Consider the following 21,349-nt stretch of genomic DNA (forward strand, 5'->3'; position numbering starts at 1 on the left):
TCCCAACTCCCACCTCGCAAATGAGAAACCTAAGGCGTAAAGAGGCTACACACATTGTTAGTTGCCTGAGTCTTTTTAAAAAGAACAAAGTCACAAACATTTCGAGTTTGAAGAGACCTCATATTCATCCACCAGTCATTTGTTGCTAAGGAACTGAGGCCCATGGAGGGGAAGTGAATTACAAATTACCACATGGTTAATGACAGAGGGGAATTCAAATACTCTGATTAGTCAGTGACTGAGAGTACAGTAGCCTTTGCCCTTTATTACACCTGGGCATTTGCCCTTTATTACACCACAGAAACGTATGCAAAATTCAGGCAGAAAGTGAAAAAGAAATATTATCCACTGGTAACCTGTACTAGTTAGGAAATTAAAAATTTTGAAAAACATGTGCTCTCAATGACAATTGATAACCTCCAATTTCATATGTATCGTTTACCTTTCTAGAAACAATTGATGTTCCCAGGTAGGCTAAATGTTGCCAACCACAAACTTCTCAAATGTTCTCAGGCTAAGTGCCCCACTGAACTAGTGAAATTAATCAACAAGTGACTTTCAATTAAAACAAAAATAAGAGTTTCAGCTTAGCTTAAACAATTATTAGTAACAGATTTTCCCAACCAGTCATCTGGCAAATTAATAAGGAAAATCCAAATCCCATTTCTGTTAAGTCTTAGACCAGAATATGTCAGTAACAACATCTTTCTAATGGGAGGTATGACAGTTTCACATGGTTGTTTTGAGGTAGACACTTTCCCTCAACATTTTGGAAGTCCCTTTACACATAGTATTATTACACAGCTAAATAAACTGCTTAAAAAAAAAAACTAACTACAATGTGAAACTGACTGTTATACTCTATGCCAGAATCAAATCCTTCCTACAGCTGCCAACTCATCCCCCCCGACTCAACTCATCAAATCAAATTTTTAAAAGGTGAACAGCATGTTTCAGGTACTGTAGATGGAGCAGCAGTATGGCTCATAAAACTTACATTCCTATATGGAGAGAGTGGCATGAAACAAGAAATTGTCTTTGCAAAAAGTGTTCAGGACAGGGACATGCAGGTCACCGTGTTGGCCTATTGAGAGAGCATCTCACACCCCTGGGCTCATCACATCCCTAACCTTCTTCCCATAGGTAGGCCTCAGGCATGATATGGAATGCCCTTGAGTACATTTACTTGGTCATTTTAAAACTTACACATTTAATGTGTTGGGAGATTGTAAAATTGGTCTGAATACGGGAATATTCCTGGCATCCAAAACTGTCTCACCAAAATATCACATCACTATTTTATCCAATTCTCTCATTTCAAAGACTTACGTTATAAATTTATTATAAAGAACAAAGGCATTTTCCAAGTTTCCTTCTTCCAGATACACAGATGCCATCCTCTCCATTTCGACTCCGGATCGGAAGTAGCGGCGCGGAGTGATGTCTTCATTGACGGTGATGTTACATCCAAGCTTGCTTAGGGCTCGGACCCGCTCCTCCGGGCTGAGGGAAACATCCGTATGGTCAGGCATAGCAGCTAACTTTTTCTGCAAAGCAAAGTTTGAACCTCTGATTATAAGAATAAATAAATATGACTGAAATTAGGGATATTATTCTGTATGAGATACCCGACACCAATATCTAAGGAAAGCTTTTTGTAAGACTTAATAAGATGATAAAAGCAAAGTCCTTTTGCTCCAACACGTGTTCTACACACACACAAAAAGACACACATCTCTAGGGTAAACATGAGTTGTCGTTTTGTTTTTATTGAGGGAAGATCTCTTTTCGGTTTCAGAGTACAATTCTGTGGCAGATCCTGGTATGCAAATGTTTTAGGTTATTTTAAGTAAAATATCATTGATTCTTTCTCCTCCTGGACCGAGAGCAGGACTCCTGCAGGGTAGGGCTCGTGTCCTACTCTGAGGGGTCTCCAAGCGATAGCTTGGGTTCAACGTTACTATAAGGTTTCAACTCTATTCCAGAACATATCTAGTGTAACAGAAGCTCTCAGCCACCTGCATCTTCACCAAGTGAATACAATACCATAACTAAGTCCTGCAGAGGCCTTTCCAAGCATATAAACACCTCCCCACCACCCCCTTTATTTTAAACATTAAAAAGACTCTCAGACCTTAGTAATTACACTAATTCACCCAGGACTGCAAAAATAATGATGATAATTACTAAGAAGCAGCCAGTATACAAATATATTAATATATTTGTATTTTATCAATAAAAACGGCATCTATACACATTTGGAAAAACACAGAACACACACGCTCAAGGTAATTATTCAATTATTCAGTAGAAAGGCAAAAAAGTCAGCAAATGGCTTTTTTTGTTTGGTCTGTGTGCATGTGTTCCTGTTAAAGGCCATACAGCAAGCAGTTCAGGCTTTCTGGGCCACGCTGGCTCTATCCCAGCTATTCAGAGCGGCCACCGCGATCCTGGCTGTGTTCCAGACTTTTATTTGCAGAAACAAGCAGGTGGATTTGGCCCTCAGACCATAGTTTGCTGAGCCCTGCTTTAGACCAGTGCTTCTCCAAGGGCAATCCTTTTGCACCAGCCTCAACCGGGCTTCTGCAAATTCCTAACAGGCCCCAGCTCAGATCCACAGACTCAAAGTCTCTGGAGGTCGGTCTGAAGTTTTAACTAGAGGCACATATGCCTGTGGCAGTTTGAGAAGGACTGATTTAGACCACTCTCTGACCACGCTACCATCTTTTGAGGCTCCAAGAACGGAGTTAGCCCAGAACAAACTTAGCTTCCCAAATCCCCTTCAGGCCATCCAGGTAGGTTGCCAATCTGACTACAGTGTGGGTGGAGCATTTGATGACGGTCTGTAGAAAATTTTAAAAAAAATCAAGGTAGACATAGTTTTAGTCTGGCCATAAATGACTGCACCAGCATTCACGATCAGAGCGCAGTGAATTAGATACCCGTCATTTTTCCAATGCCATCTGGTCTACTTTGGTGGTAATTTTATAGCAGGCAGAACCCTAGAGACCTGGACTGACTCTTATTCTAAAGGTTTAATATATAACCAGAGAGATATAGCTGGGTTTCTCAATGGCCTCTTGAGGTCAAAAGCAGGCCATGCCTCTTATGCCTTCTCTTTCCACTCAGCCTACAGAAATGTGGACAAGTTTCCTCCTCCCTGTTTGTTTCTTTCTCCCCCAAGGAAGCCCTCAGGGCCTGGGCTTCCCACCCTGGAGGTCCCCAGGGAGGTCTCCCGCTACCCCTCCTGTGACTGGGTGGGGAAGCCAGTTCAATTTAGAGCAGAAGGGATAAGAAGACTTACCACTCTCCCTTGCTCTTGAGGTCCAAGCTACGGGATGACTATGACCCTCCCCTGGCATCTGAAACCTATTTTCACTTGGTCCAGAATTCTCAAATCAGAGAGGTGTGACTGGCAGCAACAGCGGTCCTCAGACCTTTTTTCTAAGTGTCACCCTCTTCAATCAGCACAGTCCCCTCTCTCCAAACCTTCAGTGCTGCTCTTCTGATTCTCCGAGCGACTTGCCAATGTCACAGATGCTGTCCCCACAGCAGGGCCAGCACAGAGCTCGTGGGCTCGGAGGCTCTGGCCTGGGAAGTCTCAGACCCCACAGCAACACCTCCACGTCTCCCCAGTCACCTCCCTGCAGAGCTCAGCAGCACTACACGAAAATACTTTTATCTGACTATAGATAGATGCTTCGGTGACGTAGAAAGTGACCAGGGGGAAAATATCCATGGAAATTAGGGAATTTTCTAAAGGAGGGCTTCCAGGGTCCTCTAGGTACAAAAGTAATTTGTCCATTTTTTTATTACGACACAGTCCACATTTAATTACATTTATTTGTGTACAAGTGTGTTTGATTTCTCATGAACTCCTCGAAGGAAAGGAATCATTTTTCCATTCATCCCTGATGTTTTGTTGTGTTATAGCATGTCCCTTACAATACAAGTGATAATCAGTCAATGCACCAAATACAGAAGAAAAGGGGGCAACATGATTAAAATGAGATAATCTTTTCACCGGAAAATAAAAATAAGCTTTACCCTTCCTTTACTGAATAGTCGTATCCTTCCTACACTTAAAATTAATTTCAGCGATAAACTGGGAAATAGCTTAGAGTCTTCACCAATCGGTTTTATTGGCATGAGTTCTTGGATGAAAATAAAAATGTCCCGATGAAAAGCCTCAGTGTTCATTTTTATATTCACTATCCAGTAAAATTTTAATTATTCCTACATACGTTCTAGAAAAACCACACAAGACACTCCAAAACAATGATTCTTTCCTCTGCAGAAGTAGACATGGAACAGCCTTTATTATCCCACAACATGGGGTCAGAGAGTGAAAAACTTCCTAGAACTCTCTACCCTTCAAAGACATTCTCAAAGCCACTGGGCTGCAGTGAAGGACGTCCTTGGCTGAGAGAGCCGGGCCCTCGGTTTCCTTAGGCTCCTGTGCTCAGCGTTGTGTGCAGAGGGTGTTCAGTACTGCTGCTCCCAGGGCACCCACAGGGCTGCAATGAGTGGGTGGGAGGGGCGTCAGGAGGAGGGGAGTGGTAATGGCAGCTCCCCTTCAGCAAGCCCCACAATAGGCTGGGAACATTAAACAAGGTGTTTCCAACTGTCATAAGGCACAGAGTACAAAAACAAGGCCATGCGGGTTATATACTGTGCCTGTAGTCACACGCAAAGACTGATCTGGAACACAGGATGAGCCCAGGGGATCCCAAGGCCCCTGTTATTTCCTCTCCTGCACACTGGTTCTGCTAAGATGTAGCTAGAGAAACTGTGCACCATGCTGGGCTGAAAGGGGAAAATGAGAGAAACAGACTTTCAAGTCTGCAGGCATTCACCCAAGATCCCGAAGCAGCACTCCTGTGTTAAGTACCAAAGGTCTTCCTCAGTCGTCAGCACACAAGGGAAGCCTCCGTTTCTACCCAGAAGAAAGCTGAGGCATGAAGAGGAGGCAGATGGACCTGCCGCAAAGTCGGCTCTGAAATTCCTTCCCCGCTGTCTGCTGCAGGACGTCTACCCAGCATCTAACCGGATAAATCAACGTTTCACAATCGTGGAAACAAATTTATTTTTAATTCTAGCAGAGATGGCTTTATTAGTCACTTCCTCAAAGGAGAGGACCACACAGATGGATGGAAACGACAAAGGCTCACTTTCTTGCTCTAATTCATGCCACATTTGGTCTGTTTCTGTTCTCCTTTTTGGATTTCCCAACCGTGTGTAAAACATACGCTGGTGCTACCTACCAGAGAATTCACAGTAAAGGGCTGGTCCATGGTGTCCTGTCTACAAAATGAGCGTGTTCACTGGTTCTTCTCAGTCACTTCATCTGTTTCAAAAATAGAAAAGCAGTGCTCGGATTATTATTTTTTTTTAAGAACTCCAGTCTCAAGTCTTAAACTGCAGGGTTCTGTCTGCCCCAGAAGAAAATGAACAAATTGAAATAGCTTTAATAATTTCGGTTTTTTTAGAGAGACTGTTGAAAACAACTTCCTGAAAATACAAAACTGCAGGTGGTTATGGTTTCTTAAAAGTGGAGGTGTGAAGCATGTATGCATGACCAATAGACACAGACAACAAAGCTGGGGATGGGGTGGGGGGGATGGGAAGGAGGGTGTCAATGCGGGAAAAAGGAGCAATATCTGTAACAAAAACAAATTAATAAAAAAATAAATTTAAAAAAAAGTGGAGGTGTGAAGAGAATTAATTATTGCCTTGCACCCAGAATGAGTCTGCCGGGTGTTATCTTATTTAGATATGCACGGTTAGTAAGTGGGTTTACTTTCTTCAAAGTAAAGATCGTAGTAGTTAAGAGCATGGACTCAGGGGCCATGGACTCTAAGACCTGGAGTCAGTCTGGGCTTAAATTAAGCCCTACCAGCTATAGAAGGTAGAATTCTACGATGACTCTGTGATTCCTGCCCTTGGCATCCACAGGTTTGTGTCCTCCCCTCCCCTTGAGTGTAGACAAGACCTGTAACTGGCATCCAATCAACAGAACGTAACAAAGTTGATGAGATACCACTCTCATGTTCACAGACGGCATATGGCAAAGAGATTTTGCAGATGTCTTAAGGCCCTAATCACTGGACATGACATTACCAAAAGGGAGATTATCCTGGGTAGGCCAGACATGACCAGGTGAGACCTTTCAAAGAGGGAGACACTCTCCTGCTGGCCTTGAAGACTCAGCCACTGTGAGTTCCACAGCTGCAGTGAAATGAATTCTGCCTGTAACCTGTGAGCTTTGAAAAGGGCCCCGAGCCCCAGATGAAACCCTTACCCTGGTCTACACCTCCACTGCTGCCTTGTGAGACCCCAAGCAGAGGACCTAGCTTTGCCTAGGCTCCTGACCCACAAAACTGAGAGATCATAAAGGTATTGTCTTAAGCCATGAAGCTGGTGGTGATTGGTAAAGCAGCAATAGAAAACAAATATGCTAATTGTGTGACTGCAGTAAGTTATCCAGCCTTTCTGTTCATCAGAAAAACGGTGCAAATAATAGCACCTATGTCATGTAGTTGTGATCAGGATTAAATGAATTAGCATATTAAGTGCTTAGAATAGTTCTTAGCACACAGTCAATATTATATCAAAATGTTAGCTATTACTAGAATCTTTATTTTGCAACTGAAGAAACTGAATCTCAGAGATGTTAAGTGAATGCACCCAAGTTCAGATAGTCACTCAAATGTCAGTCTCCCTCTTCCCTTTTTTTTTTTTTCTCTATTGATTCCAGAGAGAGAGGAAGGGAGAAGGAGAGAGATAGAAACATCAATGAGAGAGAACACTGATTGGCCGCCTCCTGCATGCCCCCACTAGGGATTGGTCTCACAACCTGGGCATGTGTCCTGACCAGGAATCTATCGGGCGACCTCTTGGCGCATGGGTCGATGCTCAACCACTGAGCCGCACCGGCCGTGCAGTCTCCCTCTTCTTTATACTACTTTAGGTCAAGCTTTGCATCACCGCTTCCCACTTCTTCTAAAATTATTTTGGCCTCCATACTCCATTGTGCAATCACTTGTGCAATGATGGACACATCTCCTCCTCAGTACCTCATTTATGAAATGAGGGGGTTAAGCTACATTCTTTCAAGTTATAACACTCTGAGATTCTAGAAATCTCAGAAGTAGACCATTCAACCCATCCGTGTTATTTTTGGCCTGAATCCATGGCTGAAAAACCCTTCAAGGAAAGCCACCTGGCATGTTCTAGTGTTTCCGCTTCATCCTCTCCAGTGATCCCTGGAGATCTAAGCTTGCAGGTTGCAGAAATGCACGAGAAAAAAAATGACCTGGAGAGAGCCACAGTCAGAGTGCAGTTTAAAACCCCAATTAATTCTGGCACTACTGAATGTAGGCAATCCCAATTGGGAAATTACCACTTCTCGGTGAGAAGCAATGAACCAGAAAAAAGAGAGAGAGAGAGATTACAAAAGTTAAAGAGACAGAACAAAGAGGCTTATGGGGAATCTGGAGCTGGGAAGAGAAAGGACCAACAGAATAGTAGTCACCGATTGGTGTCTTGCAAAACCTTCTGGGGTTACTCAGATCTTGAAACAAAAAACAAATCATTTAAAAAGTTGGAAACATTAAAACCAGTGGTTCTTAAATTTTACAGTATCTAAAAATTACATAAACCTGGGACTTTTAAAAAATGCAGACCCCTGGAACTCTGCCACAGGGCTTCTGAATCCATCAGTTTTAAGTCCATCAGTTTTAAGAGGCACCGGGTGTGAGGATGTGGCCGGGCGATTCTGATACATGAGGTTTCCAAACAACCCTTCGAGGGACACTGCGTTTGAGAATGCAGGAAGCAGGGTTCTTCCTCGCAAGCAAATGCGCGGACTCCTGAATTCAGAGGAAAATGGGAAGATCACAAATTTCCAGGAAGACTATGAACTGTAATTGAAAAATAAAAAAATCATTGAGAAAAAAATGTTTTTTCCAGAAAGGCCAGAGAAATGGGGCTCGGAGGCTACATATTCAGGAAAATCACCCCAAATCACACAGCAGCACCCGTCGGACGGGTTGGGGAGCCTGCAGCTTCCACCAACAACACCCACTGCTGCCGGGAAAACACGTGGAGCTGCCTCCAGCTCTTCAGGTTGCTGGTTTCTATTCCGGGGTATGGATGGAGGTGTCTGACTGGCAGAGCCTGTCACATGCCTGCGGCCTGGCTGCAAAGGTGGCTGAAATGCAAACATACAGCTCTTCACACTTTCCTAGAAGGCAGTGGGATGGGCCAAGTGAGAAAAGACAGATTCCGGGCTGGAAAATCAAACACACTTCTCTGTAATGACCTTCTAGATGTATGCAATGTTTAATCCAATACATCGTAAACACCAGAGTTTACTGAACTGCTATAAATGGAAACCAACCACTATTAACTCCCACATATAAATTTATTTATAACTCAGAAACAGAAAGAAACCAACTCCCCTCAAATATAAGATGAAAGAAGTTTATGGATTGGTTGGTCAACTTTTATTGATTGATTGATTGATTTTTACCATTAACTATTCCATGGCACTGGTCCTGCCTTAATTCTTTTATTTTTTAATCCCTAGTCCCAACACTTATCAGTTGCAGTTGTAGTAAATTACAATGACCAAAATCAACACAAACAGGTTATATTCTCTTGATCAGTAGCTGTCAAAGTGTAGGGAAGGTCCCCACGATCCTATTAAAGGGTATGTAAGGTCAATATTATTTTCATAATATTACTGAAACATTTGCTTTTTTACCATCAGCCTCTCACAATTGTGGAGATTTGCAGAGGTCCAAGTTCATGCAATGCGTATTTGAATATGCCTATAAATGTCTGCTTTAGTGTTTAACATGGTAAATACAAATAGGTATAGCCCACATAAACAAAGCTTTTTAGGGTCCTTAGTAATTTTAAGAGTGCAAAGGGGTCCCAAGACCAAAACTGCTGCTCTAGATCAACAAGGCACACAAACCCACAACGCAGAACAAAACAGTGTGCTATTGCAATCTGACCAGAAGCACAGTGGTGCAGAAGAATGGGAAAGAGGAAAATGAATGTCAAGTGTCACCTTCCATTTGTGCTACCAGGGCCTGCTAGAATTATCAGAAAACAGAGGGCACAGCAGGAGATGCCCTGCCTTGTACAACCTGAGGCCCACAGGAGTGAATGCAGCCAGCAGAACACCGCATATCCTGCAAAACCCATTCTCTTTTTCTAATATAAAAATATAATGTTTAGCTGATACAGAGCCACTCATATAACCTACACTTTCCAGCATTTCTGGGAGTTAGGTGTGGCCACGTCACCACACTCTGGCCAATGGGTGTAAACAGAAGTACTGCAAGCGAAGTCTGGATCGTACCCTTGAAGGGAAGGGACCCGGCCTCTGCCACCCACCCTTGCCCCTCCTGCCTGCTGCAATGCTGCCACACAGGTGAGCCACCTTCAGTCATCAGGAGGAGCCACAGCAAAGCAAGAAGGGAAGAGGAGCGGTCTAGTTTACTTACTCTCAGATCATTATGACAGAGACACCTTGTGTCATACGTCAAATTTGTCACATGACAAATTTCCACCTTGTCTAATACTTTGGTTAGGCAGCTGGGTCTGCATCCTGACAAACGCAATAAGTTTAACCCAGGAAGGATGATTCAGGGTAGCCCAGAGAGACTATCACCACTACCGACAATGAAATACACATCTTCCATCGTCCCACCTACCTCAGCAGTCTGCCTGTCCCGCCTCCCTGCACACCTTGGGCCCAGGTACAGGGAGAAGAGAACTACCCGCATTTCCTCCTTTCCTCCCACAGTGCACCTGAACACTGCCCAGACACAGAGATATTATCAGCTACACCCCAAAAGGCGGCATTTGGTTGTCATAAATGTTTAATCTGGCTGTTAAGTAAATTTAAAAATTTGAAGTTAATTATCAAAATTTAAAAATTGGGAGATTGATATAAAAATGCAGATTTCAGTTTCTCTTAAAAAAAATATCAGAGAATCTGGCCCTACTGGGCCCAGTCTCTGTAACATTTAATTGTTATTATTTATCTTCTATTCTGCAGTTAGAACAATGCCTCCTACTTAATAAGGGCTCAACATGTATTTGTTAAATTAATGAATGAAGAAGCCATTTTCTTAGTCTATATATAATATACTTCCCATCACAATCCCAGGCATATAATAGAAATTTTGTAGATATTTTGCTCTAGATCTGTGCTAAACTATGCACCAGTCTTTAAAAACTTACAGGTAGCTCACTTAATTTTCTCAATACGGGTTTATTCATTAATTCAATCATATATTCATTCAACAAACATCAGTTGAACCTAGGATGTGCCAGGTATTGTTCTAGGTAAGTGGGGCATGAATTAAATCAACAAAGATTCCTGCCCTTGTAGAGTTTACATTCCAGTCAGGAGAGACAGATGAACAATAAACGTTCTGCCCTGGCTGGTTTGACTCAGTGGTTAGAGCATCGGCCCCTGGCTCATGGGTTTGATTCCCCGTCAAGGGCATGTACCTGAGTTGCAGGTCTGATCCTCGACCCTGGTCAGGGTTTGTGTGGGGGGCAACCAATTGATGTGTCTCTCACATCAATGTTTCTCCCTCCCTTCCACTCTATCTAAAAGTCAATGAAGACATGGACGTAGGGAACAGACGGACAAACCTCAGAAGGAAGGGGGGTGAGGGAGGCAAGAAGAGAGAAACCAAAGGAGGGACATCTGTAATAAAAAAATTAAATAAAGAAATGAAAAAATGTCCTTGGGTGAGGAGTAACAAAAAAATAATGAAACAAAAATTATTTGAATAAATAAATTACATAGTAAGTTAGAGGATATGACATGTCTTCTTGAAGAGAAAGCATGGTGGGAAAAGAAATCAGGCGGGAGAAGCGAGGAGGCCTTCCAGGTCCCCCTGCGGACTTCTGCTTGTGCTTGGGGTGAAATGGGAGCTTTTCTCGAGACACCCAGAGAGTACCAAAGCGTGTTGAGCGAAGGCATGATATGAATGGCATTGTGGTTTACAAAGAGGCCCGGGTGTGCGGCTGAGAACAGACTGTGGGGATAAGACAGGAGGCAGGGTGTCAGTGGAGAGGTGACAGTGTCCTGGGGGGACAGGAAGGTGGCCAGCAGATCAAGCAAGTGGAATGTGTAGCCTCTGCTGAGGAAAGTGAGGCCATTTTCATTTAAGTTCTCCGTTCCCAGCAGGAGGAAAGGCAAGCGGCAGCGGATGCCTGGATGATGAGCACGAGGTCCTTCGGGGAAGGAAGTAATCCAGGGAACAGGGCAAGAGCAGGGCCGGCAGGAGGAAAATGTTCAACATCGGGCCCGTATCAGATATCAATTCCCCCTTCAAAGTGGCGGCTTGGTGTGCTCTGGGTGAGAATCGAGTCAGCCTGGGTCCGAGTCGTGGGTCCTGTATCTACTTGCTAGTCATCCTTACTCCATCCTCCCAGGCTCCCTTTGCTCATTCCCCGCCGGGCTCCTCCCGCCTGCTCCAGCTCGGTGAGCACATTCATCAGGAATGCCTGGTTTAATCTCCACCAGCTCCTGCTCTCCGCCCCCAGCAGAGCACACATCCCAGCAGTGATAACATCTGGAGCACAGCCTGGGAAACCCTGAACCTGGCAGGTGCCCCTGGAGAGTTCCTTTGGCTTTAGCGCTAGCCTCCAAAGATACAACTATTTTTCTCTGTAAATAACCTTTTCCAGAGGAGTAGGGAAGTGTCTGTGGGTACTTCCTGTTAACCCTCACACACAAGGCCTTGGAGAACCAGGCACAGAGGAGATACCCAAACCATAGATTCACAATGAGCACTCAGAGGACAACCCTTCTGGGCCCTACGGGCTCGGCTGGCAAGTAGCTCCTGGAACCAACTGAGTAGTTCCCGACAGGGCTCAGAGGGCGTGTGGCAAAAACGGGTGTCATCCATGAGTGGCCTGGGAAGGGCAGGAACCCTGTGCAAAGTGCCATTACACAACTCGAGTTTATGACAGTTCACTCCTCCTACGCCCAGTAGCAGAATCCTTTCAATTTGGGGTCCCAGTGGGATATCTCCATGTTTCCACTTCCCCCAAGGAAATGGGTAGCAGCTCGACAGTCTGCCTCTTAAAACCAGCAGTAAACAACACCAGGAGCGAACAGCGAGGAAAACACGCGACCTAGCCCAGCGCAGACTGTGTGACCTGCTTGGCCTTAATGCCCTTACCTCTCCTTTTCTTTACTTTTTAACCCTTTTTTGGTGGCTAAGCTCAGATTCCTGACCCACTTTCATACACACAGCCATGTTTCCTGAATACCGAGAAGACACTTCAGGCAGGGAGACAACCTCCTTAGAGACTGAGCACACACAGAAGAGCCCGTGGGACATCGCCCAAACGCGTCACCTCCCTGGCTCCTTTCGATCTGCAGGCTGTCGTGAACTGGTTAAGCAGGTGCGAGAGGCCAGACACCTCATGCCACCTCCTGGAGTCTCATTTCTAATTGGCCAACCAGCAATCTTTCTTTACCCCACTGGGTCAGAGTTCATGTTTACCTGGTGCACTGTACTTCGCTGGAAATAAATAAAGCAAGTTATCATAACTTAGACTATGGGCTGCGGTGACCTAATATGATTTAGATAAAGGGAGGTACAATATTGTTCCCCCACCTTAAATGACACAGGCAGAAAGAAGGAACTCCTGAGTCACACTCTGACAGACTGGGACCTGATTTAGGGAGGAAAAAAAACATTACCTAGGCCCATGCTGTTCACTATGAAAGATTTAAACGTTCAGATATTAAACCAACAATTACTTTGATTTTTTATACTCATCTGTAATAACCGCAAATCAGAAATATGCTGTAACCTAGAAGATACGCACTAAAATATTGATGAGAAATATGAAATATAATCAAAATATTATAAACAGATTTTTTTGCACTTTTTTTCTATGCTTGTAAATACTCCAGGTGAATACCCACTAGTGCTTGGATCTGCTCCCTAGAGGAATATTCCAGGTTAAACATACCACGACACTGTGGTTTAGGTTACATCAATCAGCAAGGATGCAGTTGTTACAGGAAATGTTATTTTTTTTTTTTTATCCTCACCCGAGGACATTTTCCTATTTTTTGTACAGATAGAGTGGGAGGGAGAGAGAGGAAGAGAGAGAGAGGGAAACATCGATGTGAAAGGGACACATCGAGTGGCTGCCACCCGCACGACCAACCAGGGCCAGGGACAAACTGCAACCGAGGTACACGCCCTTAGCGGGAACCAAACCCGGGTCTCTCCAGACCACAGGCGGACGCTCCAACCGCTGAGCCAAACTGGCCAGGGCTAGGAAATATTATTAAATAAATCAGCACTCCCGATGTATGTTTTAAATTACTTTGAGGTAAATCCAGGCTACCCTGAAGGCAATCAAGTCACACTTGAAGTAATAAAATAATTACTTCTCCTAGTGCAATACAATTTTCATCTTGAAACAAGGATGAAGCAGTGGGACACCCTCATCACCAACAGCTCAGGCTTGGGGGCCACATACACCTGGAGCCCCTAGCCTCTGTTACTCGTGAGTGGGGGATGCTATGGCATCTTACTTAAACTTTTTGTGTGTTTTACCTTTATGTATTAAATGGGGGAAAATAACACCTTTCCAGAAGAACTCAACTGAAATATATATATCTCAAATGGTTAGAAAAGTGAAGTTAATTACCTTTGTTCTAAAACATTGATTTCAATTATAGATATTGGAAATGACTGATGCTTAACTACTGGCGTCACTGAAACTAGTTTTTGGTAGACACTGTACATTTTCTGTCCAGTGCCCCCCACCACCACTTCTTCTTTGCCCACAGGGCCCAATCTCCCAGACATATGCACCTTTCCAAGCCTCCCTTGGCTAGTTGGCAAGTGACCAAATCTCAGACGAAGGGCCCAGACGGGGGAAAGCTGTTGGCAGGATTCTGTGAGAGATGTTCATCTCCAACACAAAGAGATACTCTGGAGAACATGGGCCTGTTCATCAGCTGGACATATGTCTTCATGTAAAGCTCAAAATGCAGTGGCCACCTCGTAACCCAGAAGGGTCACTTGAGCCTAAGCACAGCCGGTGTGCAGAGGACGGGGAACAGCCTGGCTCAGCGCTACCACTGCTGAGCGTCTGCACGTATCCTGCAAACCTTCTCCTCCGCCCTGTTAGTGGGTAAGACGTAAAGGCCATTGTTTAAGCCTCTCTGAGGCTCTGCAATATGCTGCCTGACTGATTCAGGCTCCTCTAGAAGCAGAAGAGAATCTTTAGCTCTGCGAATTCAATGGCAAAAGTGGTGATTCCGAATAACTAAAGTAATATTAAGAATAGTATTTTGTGATCGATAACAATTTTCGAAGGAAATATTTTAAGATCACATTACATTCTTTGACTAAAATATAAACATTATTTATCTCTTGGTGACTCACAGTCTTATTTCAATGTACCTGCTAAACAGCAATGCTTCCCTGCATTTCCAATTTGCTTTTGTTTAGAAAATCAATTGTAAAACAACTTCTTTCCATTTTTATAAAACTGTAGACAAAGCAAATTGAACTCTAGTGACAGAAAGCAGATCAGTATGTGTGGGGATAGTGGGGTGGGGCTGGGAGGGAGGGAGAAGTGGGGATAATTACAAAGAAACACTAGGAATTTTCTGGGGTGATGGATATGTTCACTATCTTAACTACGGTGATAGTTTCCTATATGTACACCTTTATCAAAACTCATCACATGGTACACTTTAAATATGTGATTTATTGTAGATTAATTATACCTCAGTAAATATATTTAAAGTAAAAAGAAACTTTGTTAATAAAGTATAAAAATAAAAACAAATTTAATTAAGAAAAAGGAATAAGGCGCCATGTTAAATGAGGAGACATGGTTCTTACCATTTCCAAAAGTGCTCCATACTATATAGCATCCAGCTATTGGCAGTGCCCTCTGCCCAGAACAGCTGCCTATTCCCTGGCTGGGCTGCTCACCTGCTCCTTCATATCACAGCTAAGACTTCCTACCCCAGAAGGTCTTGCCATTCACCCTCTTAGGAGCACCTCAGTTGTCTTGTGGGGAAACCATTGGAGCCCCACCTCCCACAGATGTGAAAGGCTGCTCCCAAGGGATCCTCCCCACACAGCCAGGGACAGACATGTGCCCGTGCGTGGCCACTGCCACCCTTCCTTCTGGAACACACCAGATAGAAGGAATGGCTGAAGGTTTGTTTTGTTTTTTTGTCTTACTGGCACTGACCACAGTGTTCTGCTATTAGACCGTTCCTGTAGTTTCTTTCTCTTAGCCCCTTCACCCTGAGCTGCCTTCTTTCTGCCAGCTTCCAAGCTGGGTCTACAATCTTCCTTGTAATTCTGTGGCTCGTTATCCTTTCAATAAATTCAGTTTTGCTGCTGTTAGACAAAAAACCAAACAAACCCAAAAAAAAGCAACCTCTTCCCTGAACTCCTCTGACGTCAGTCTTTCCCTTCTTTTAATCTATCTTCGACCACTGAAAACATAACTTAAATGTATTTGTATAATTAAAAGGTAGACTGGACAGGGATCTGAGAGATCTCCTGTGAGTCAACTATACGCTGATTACAGTGCATGTGCTACATGATTTCTAATTTGACTGCTCAAAAAGCATCTTTCTTACCTGTTTTTTTTTTCCCTCCACTAACAGCAAGCTGAGTTCTGGGCAGCTGAGGTATTATCGTAGGACTATACATCCCCTTTATTGTAGCAGAACAGCTACCATCATCATACTAAGCAGTGCTTACAGACAGCTTTTCTTCCCTGGTTAGCTGAAACGCTGCATTAACCCACATGATGTCAGCCCTCAGTGAAGCCTTATCAAAGAGAAGGCAGTGGGCCCAGGGTCAGACACGCAACTACCAGGGCCAGACCACCTGCATTGACAGTCTGCCTGCAGCTGCCAACTGCAGAATCACACACAGCTTCCCAAACTGCAGAGTGCAGGTGATGACCCTAACTCGGGAAAGAGCTGTTGAGAAGGTGACAAATGACAGTTATTGTTATCTCCATTTTGCAGATGAGGAAACTAGAACCTAGAATAGAAAGTAACTTGAGCAAACAATGGGGCAAGGCTCAAAACCTGGTGCCCAGGATCCCAGAGTCCTTACCCTTCCTAGGCACACAGCAATACTGGCAACTAGCATTCAGTAGTTAATGGTGAACTCGGGGGAAAGTCAAATCCTAGCGCTTGGAAAAGAATGACAGAATATACTGCAGAAATGAAATTTCAGTTCAGCATTACAAACATCTGATTCATAATCTCCCCCTTGCCAAAGAAATAAAAGGGGAGTCATTCCCTCCACTTGTTTCTTAGGCAGAATCATTCGATGTCTGTGGATTATGTAGTTAAGAAACTCAAATGTAAAATTATTCTACCAAGACAAAGTTCAATTCAAAATATCTGCTTGTTTCTAATATTAATTCTAAGTTGTGGTATTCAAAAGGCATTTCCTACACTCATAAATGTGCTACTTTATGATGCCATTCTATTTTTTTGTAGTGAGATGACTTGATTAATATGCACGAGAAAACATCTGGAAAACAAATTTAAGGTCTAGGGGAGAAATTCATATTTGTACACAATTACTTTGTCATCATAAATCCATTAAAGCATGCTGATTTTGTTATCCTCCTGTTGAAATACTAAAATTTCCTAGAAATTATGCATTCTAAAGATAAGCCACCCATAAGCCACTAAAATTCTAACGTACACACTTCCCTTTTTATTGCAATGTGCTTTTAAGAAAATACTATCCAGAAGTTATCTAATTCAATGAAGCATAATGAGGCAGAAATAAATTTTTGAAATAACATCATTTTCTGCCAGTTGCCTGAAGCTGAGATGAGGTCAGTCCCTGGGCATTATTAATCAACATTATTCAATTTTCATAAATTGTCTAAGGACAGTTCTCCAACAAGATGAATTCAGTCCAGCACCACTACTGAAAAGCAAAAGCTGTCCGAGAACACTTCTCATTTAGTGCTCCTCTGCGGTCCCCCAACCACAGGAATCGCAACTGCTCCGTGCTCCCGCAGACAGACGCAGTCACATTTTGGGTCTTGCCCTGGCCAATCTCTTCAATGCATTGAACAAAGCAAAACAGTCTGTGTCCATTCATAACCAGGAGTCTATTTTTTTCTTTGTTTTTTTTTTTTTTTTTAAATCCTCATCCAGGGATATTTTTCTTCAGAGAGAGTGGGAGGGAAGGAGAGAGTGAGAGAGAGGGAGAGAGAGAGAGAAACATCGATGTGAGAGAGACACCTCGACTGGCTGCCTCCCGCACGACTGACCAGAATCAAACTAGACTCATTGGTCTGCAGGCCGCAGCTCTATCCGCTGAGCCAGCCAGGGGTGCAGCAGCCTATTTTTAAGTGCTCTTGGTGGCCGTCTGCTGTTCCTCTCTGCTCACCTTTCCTATTTTCCTTCCCTGTAGCTGACATCCCCCTACTTTGATGTCAAGTTTCCTCCCAGTGCGGTTCCTAGACCACCTGCACTATAATTACTTGGGGAAGAAGAGTGGTTATTACAAGAAACAGATTTCTAGGCCCCAGCAAGTCAGACTTTCTGGGAAGGGTGCCCGATGAATCTCTAGTTCTGTCAAGCAGTCCCGGAGACCTTCATGCACATTACAACTTGAGACTCGCTCCATCAGATACAACTTCTCTAAGAGAGTTACAGGTCACCCCATCCCTGGCCTTCATCGGCTGAATACTCCCTCCTTTAGAACAAACTCTTACCTCGGCCTCAATGAAGCAGACACGTTTTCTTTTTCCTCCACTTCCCTTACCCTGCATCCCAACCATTAATTCTTTGTCTTTCCTCTTACCATACCTTCATTCCATTAGACAGATTTTCCTCCAAGGTTTAAACTGAAGCTTAATCTGAACTTTCACACGATGTCTTCAAATGTCCTCCATCCACTTCCACCAGGATATCCAACTGTGATTTCCCACTCACTACGTTCCAAGGCTAAAGATGCCTTTCCCACAAATATTGCTGGTACCAAATAAATTCATTCATTCGTATCTTTGTCCAAAATTATTTATTAATTGCGTACTTTGTGCTAGCAGCTGGGGATACGGTGGTGAGCAAAGAGACAGACGGTATCTGATCTTATAAAACTTACATTCTGCTAGGGGTAGGGGATGGGGCAGAAAGCTATAAAAACATTAAACAATTATCTGCACCATTATATCATTATAGCCGAGTTAACTGCTATAAAGACAAGAAACAGACAGAATTATGCAATTTTTTGGCAAAACACCCAGAAGTGATGGTGTGTCCTCAGTACATCAGGAGACACTGATTCACCCCATTATCAGTGATATTAATTTTGATCACTTGTTTAGGTCTCCCCTGCAAAGCTACTATTTTGTACTTTATAATTTCAAAGTATCTTATAGGGAGTTATTTGAAAATATGCAGATATTTTTCCCCACTAATTTTAGCATCTGAAGATGATTCTTCCCTGCAACAATTATTACTGTGGTGTTTGAAAACAGTGAATTTTCTATTTTCATCCTTCCTTCTATATTTATTAGTTTAGTTGAAGTTTTTGTTGGAAGGTTGTTTAATTTTTGCATAAAGTTTGAGGCTGTCAAATGGACCTATATTTTATGGTATCTGGGTTTTCCATCACTCTTTAAAATGTCTTCAAACTCACTGATGATAACGAAATTTTTAAATATGTCCACCAATCTTTTCTTCCGGTAATGTTATGGTTAGATATTGTTAGAGAAATATCTTTGACTTATGTGAGATTCATTTCTATGTAAGGAGTAAGACAAGGATAAAGTTTATTTTTATCACTAGGCAAAATGGCCCTGAATCTGCTCAATTATGCTTAGCTTCTTACTCAATTCTCAATTCTGCTCAATAAGTTGATCTTCCCCAACTAGGCACTTAGTACATATTTATTAAATTGAAATAATCTCTTTCAAGTTATGCTCCTATAAAACTGGAAAGAAAAAATAGTCTGACAGTGATGGATAAAGTTACAGAAAGAAGAGGAGCTGACAACCCAGAGAGGAGGCAAGTATGCAACTGTGGATACGGTACCTCGGGTCTGGATCGAGAGCGCTAAAAAGAATGGAGATTAAATCGTTTTGGGGGACATGCCAAGGTGAAAACAACATACAATTTGGAAGTTAAGTGGACATACTGAGATATAGGGGCAAAGGTCGGCAAATATGTTGTAAATGTTGTCATCTAAGGTAACTGAGGATAATGATGCTCTGGCCTCAACAGAGAAAACTTCTTGTCCATCTCAAGGAATGGTACCAATATCTGATACGTTACACAAAACACTGGCAAGACCTGGAAATGCTCACCCTGTGCCTGCTCCCTCCCTCAACTGCACATCCAATCTACTACTTACTTCTGCAGATTCGCCCTCCAAAATCTCTCTCAAATTTGCATTTGCTCACCATCTTTCCTTACAGCCAGGGGCCACCTGCTGTTTCTCTTCGCCACCCTTTTCTCTGTCTGCATCGCTAGAATAGCCTTCTAACTGGTCTGTTTTCCAGCACTCTCCCCTTGATTATTTCTACATATAACAGGTGTATCTCCCTCGGCCATTGTCTTGGCTTCATTTAAAAACCTTTAATAGCACATATCCTTAACAGTTCCTGCAAACCTAGGTCTGACTCAGCTGCCAACTCACCAGCCAGCTTTTGCATCCCCTCTTCATGCATTGGTGCCTTGCGGTTCTGAGATGCACCAGTGCAAGGTCTATGCAAATAGACTCCACCCTCATTTCACACTTCTACTTCCTCTGCATCTTTCCAGGGTTAGCTTAAGCATCTCTTCCTCAGGCAAGATCTTTGTGACCACTTCCAGACTAGGTTACAGTCTTTACTATATATTCATGTAGAAACATCAGACACACTCACATTGTAAGACTTTCCACTAAACAATTGACAAATGCTCTTAAAAAGTGTGAAATGGCCTTGGCCGGTTTTGCTCAGTGGTTAGAGGGTCAGCCTGTGGTCCAGAGAGACCCGAGTTCGGTTTCCGCTAAGGGCTCGTACCTCAGTTGCAGTTTGTTCCCGGCCCTGGTTGGTCGTGCGGGTGGCAGCCACTTGATGTGTCCCTTTCACGTCAATGTTTCTCTCTTTCTCTCTCTTCCTCTCTCTCCCTCCCACTCTATCTGAACAAAAAATGTCCTCAGGTGAAGATAAAAAAAAAAGTGTGAAAATGATGAAAGACAGAAAAGCTGAGGAACTGTTTCAGATGAAAAGAGACTAAGGAGACATGACAACTAAATGCATGTGTGATCCTGGATGAGATCTTGGGCCAGAAAAAAGACACTGATGGAATGTGAATAAGATCTGTAGATTACACAATAGTACTGTAACAATTATTTCCTCATTTTGATAACTCCTGTGATTATGTAAGGTGTTAATATTTGGGGAAAACGGATAAAAGATATAAAGAAACTGTACTATTTTTGCAATTTTGTGGAAGTCTGAAATCATTTTAAAATAAACTTTTTAAATGTTCAATTATAATGTACCTTAAAAATCCCTTCAATAAGTAAAAGGACAACAGCTAACCATTTTTTTTTCCTTTAATGATTTGAGAGAGAGAGGAAGGGAGAGGGAGAGAGAGATAGAAACATCAATGAGAGAGAATATTGACTGGCCACCTCCTACATGCCCCCCTCCCCACTGGGGATGTGACCCACAGCCTGGGCATGTGACCTGACCAGGAATCCAACCGGTGACCTGTTGGTGCATGGGTCGACACTCAACCACTGAGCCACATGGGCTGGTGACAATGGCTAATCTATTATCTCTAAACTATAGGGAACAGTAAGAAAGAGAGAAAGAGTGGAATAAAAATGGCAAATGGAATGAACAAGTCACAAGAGAAATAAAAATAGCTAAGTAACATGAAAAAAATATTTCATTTCACTAGTAATTAAGAAACTATGAATTTGAACAAAGTATTTTCATTTATTTGATTGGTAAAATTTGCATCATACTCAATATTGATAAGAACTGGAAGAAAAATGGGCACTTTTTAAAAATATGCATTTCTGTTAACCAAGGACTTCCAGTTCTAACAGTCTAATTTCCCCATAGATTATGCTGCCCATAAAATTGTCTCTCTCATTCTCTCTCTCTCATTGCAGCATGGTTTAAAAATATTAACATTTTGGCCTGGCCAGTATTGAGTGTTGACCCATGAATCAAGAGGTCACTGGTTTGATTCCCAGTCAGGGCACATGCCTGGGTTGTGGGCTGGGTCCACCGTGTGGGATGTGCAGGAGGCAGCCAATCAATGTTCTCT

The 21,349-nt window shown here is 43.0% G+C and overlaps 1 protein-coding gene across 1 annotated transcript in view; it reads right to left on the minus strand.

Moving 5' to 3' along the window:
• Window positions 1–21,349, minus strand: part of STAMBPL1 (STAM binding protein like 1) — a 45,282-nt gene that overhangs the window by 16,505 nt on the left and 7,428 nt on the right. The window contains exons 2-3 of the mRNA XM_036265937.1: window positions 5,265–5,347; window positions 1,330–1,547 (exon numbers count right to left, since the gene is read on the minus strand). Coding sequence (XP_036121830.1) covers window positions 1,330–1,547; window positions 5,265–5,294 — 248 coding nt within the window. The 5' untranslated portion in view covers window positions 5,295–5,347. The remainder of the gene's footprint in view (window positions 1–1,329; window positions 1,548–5,264; window positions 5,348–21,349) is intronic.

This window comes from Molossus molossus, unplaced genomic scaffold (assembly GCF_014108415.1).
Source record: "Molossus molossus isolate mMolMol1 unplaced genomic scaffold, mMolMol1.p scaffold_m16_p_17, whole genome shotgun sequence".
Taxonomy (NCBI): domain Eukaryota; kingdom Metazoa; phylum Chordata; class Mammalia; order Chiroptera; family Molossidae; genus Molossus; species Molossus molossus.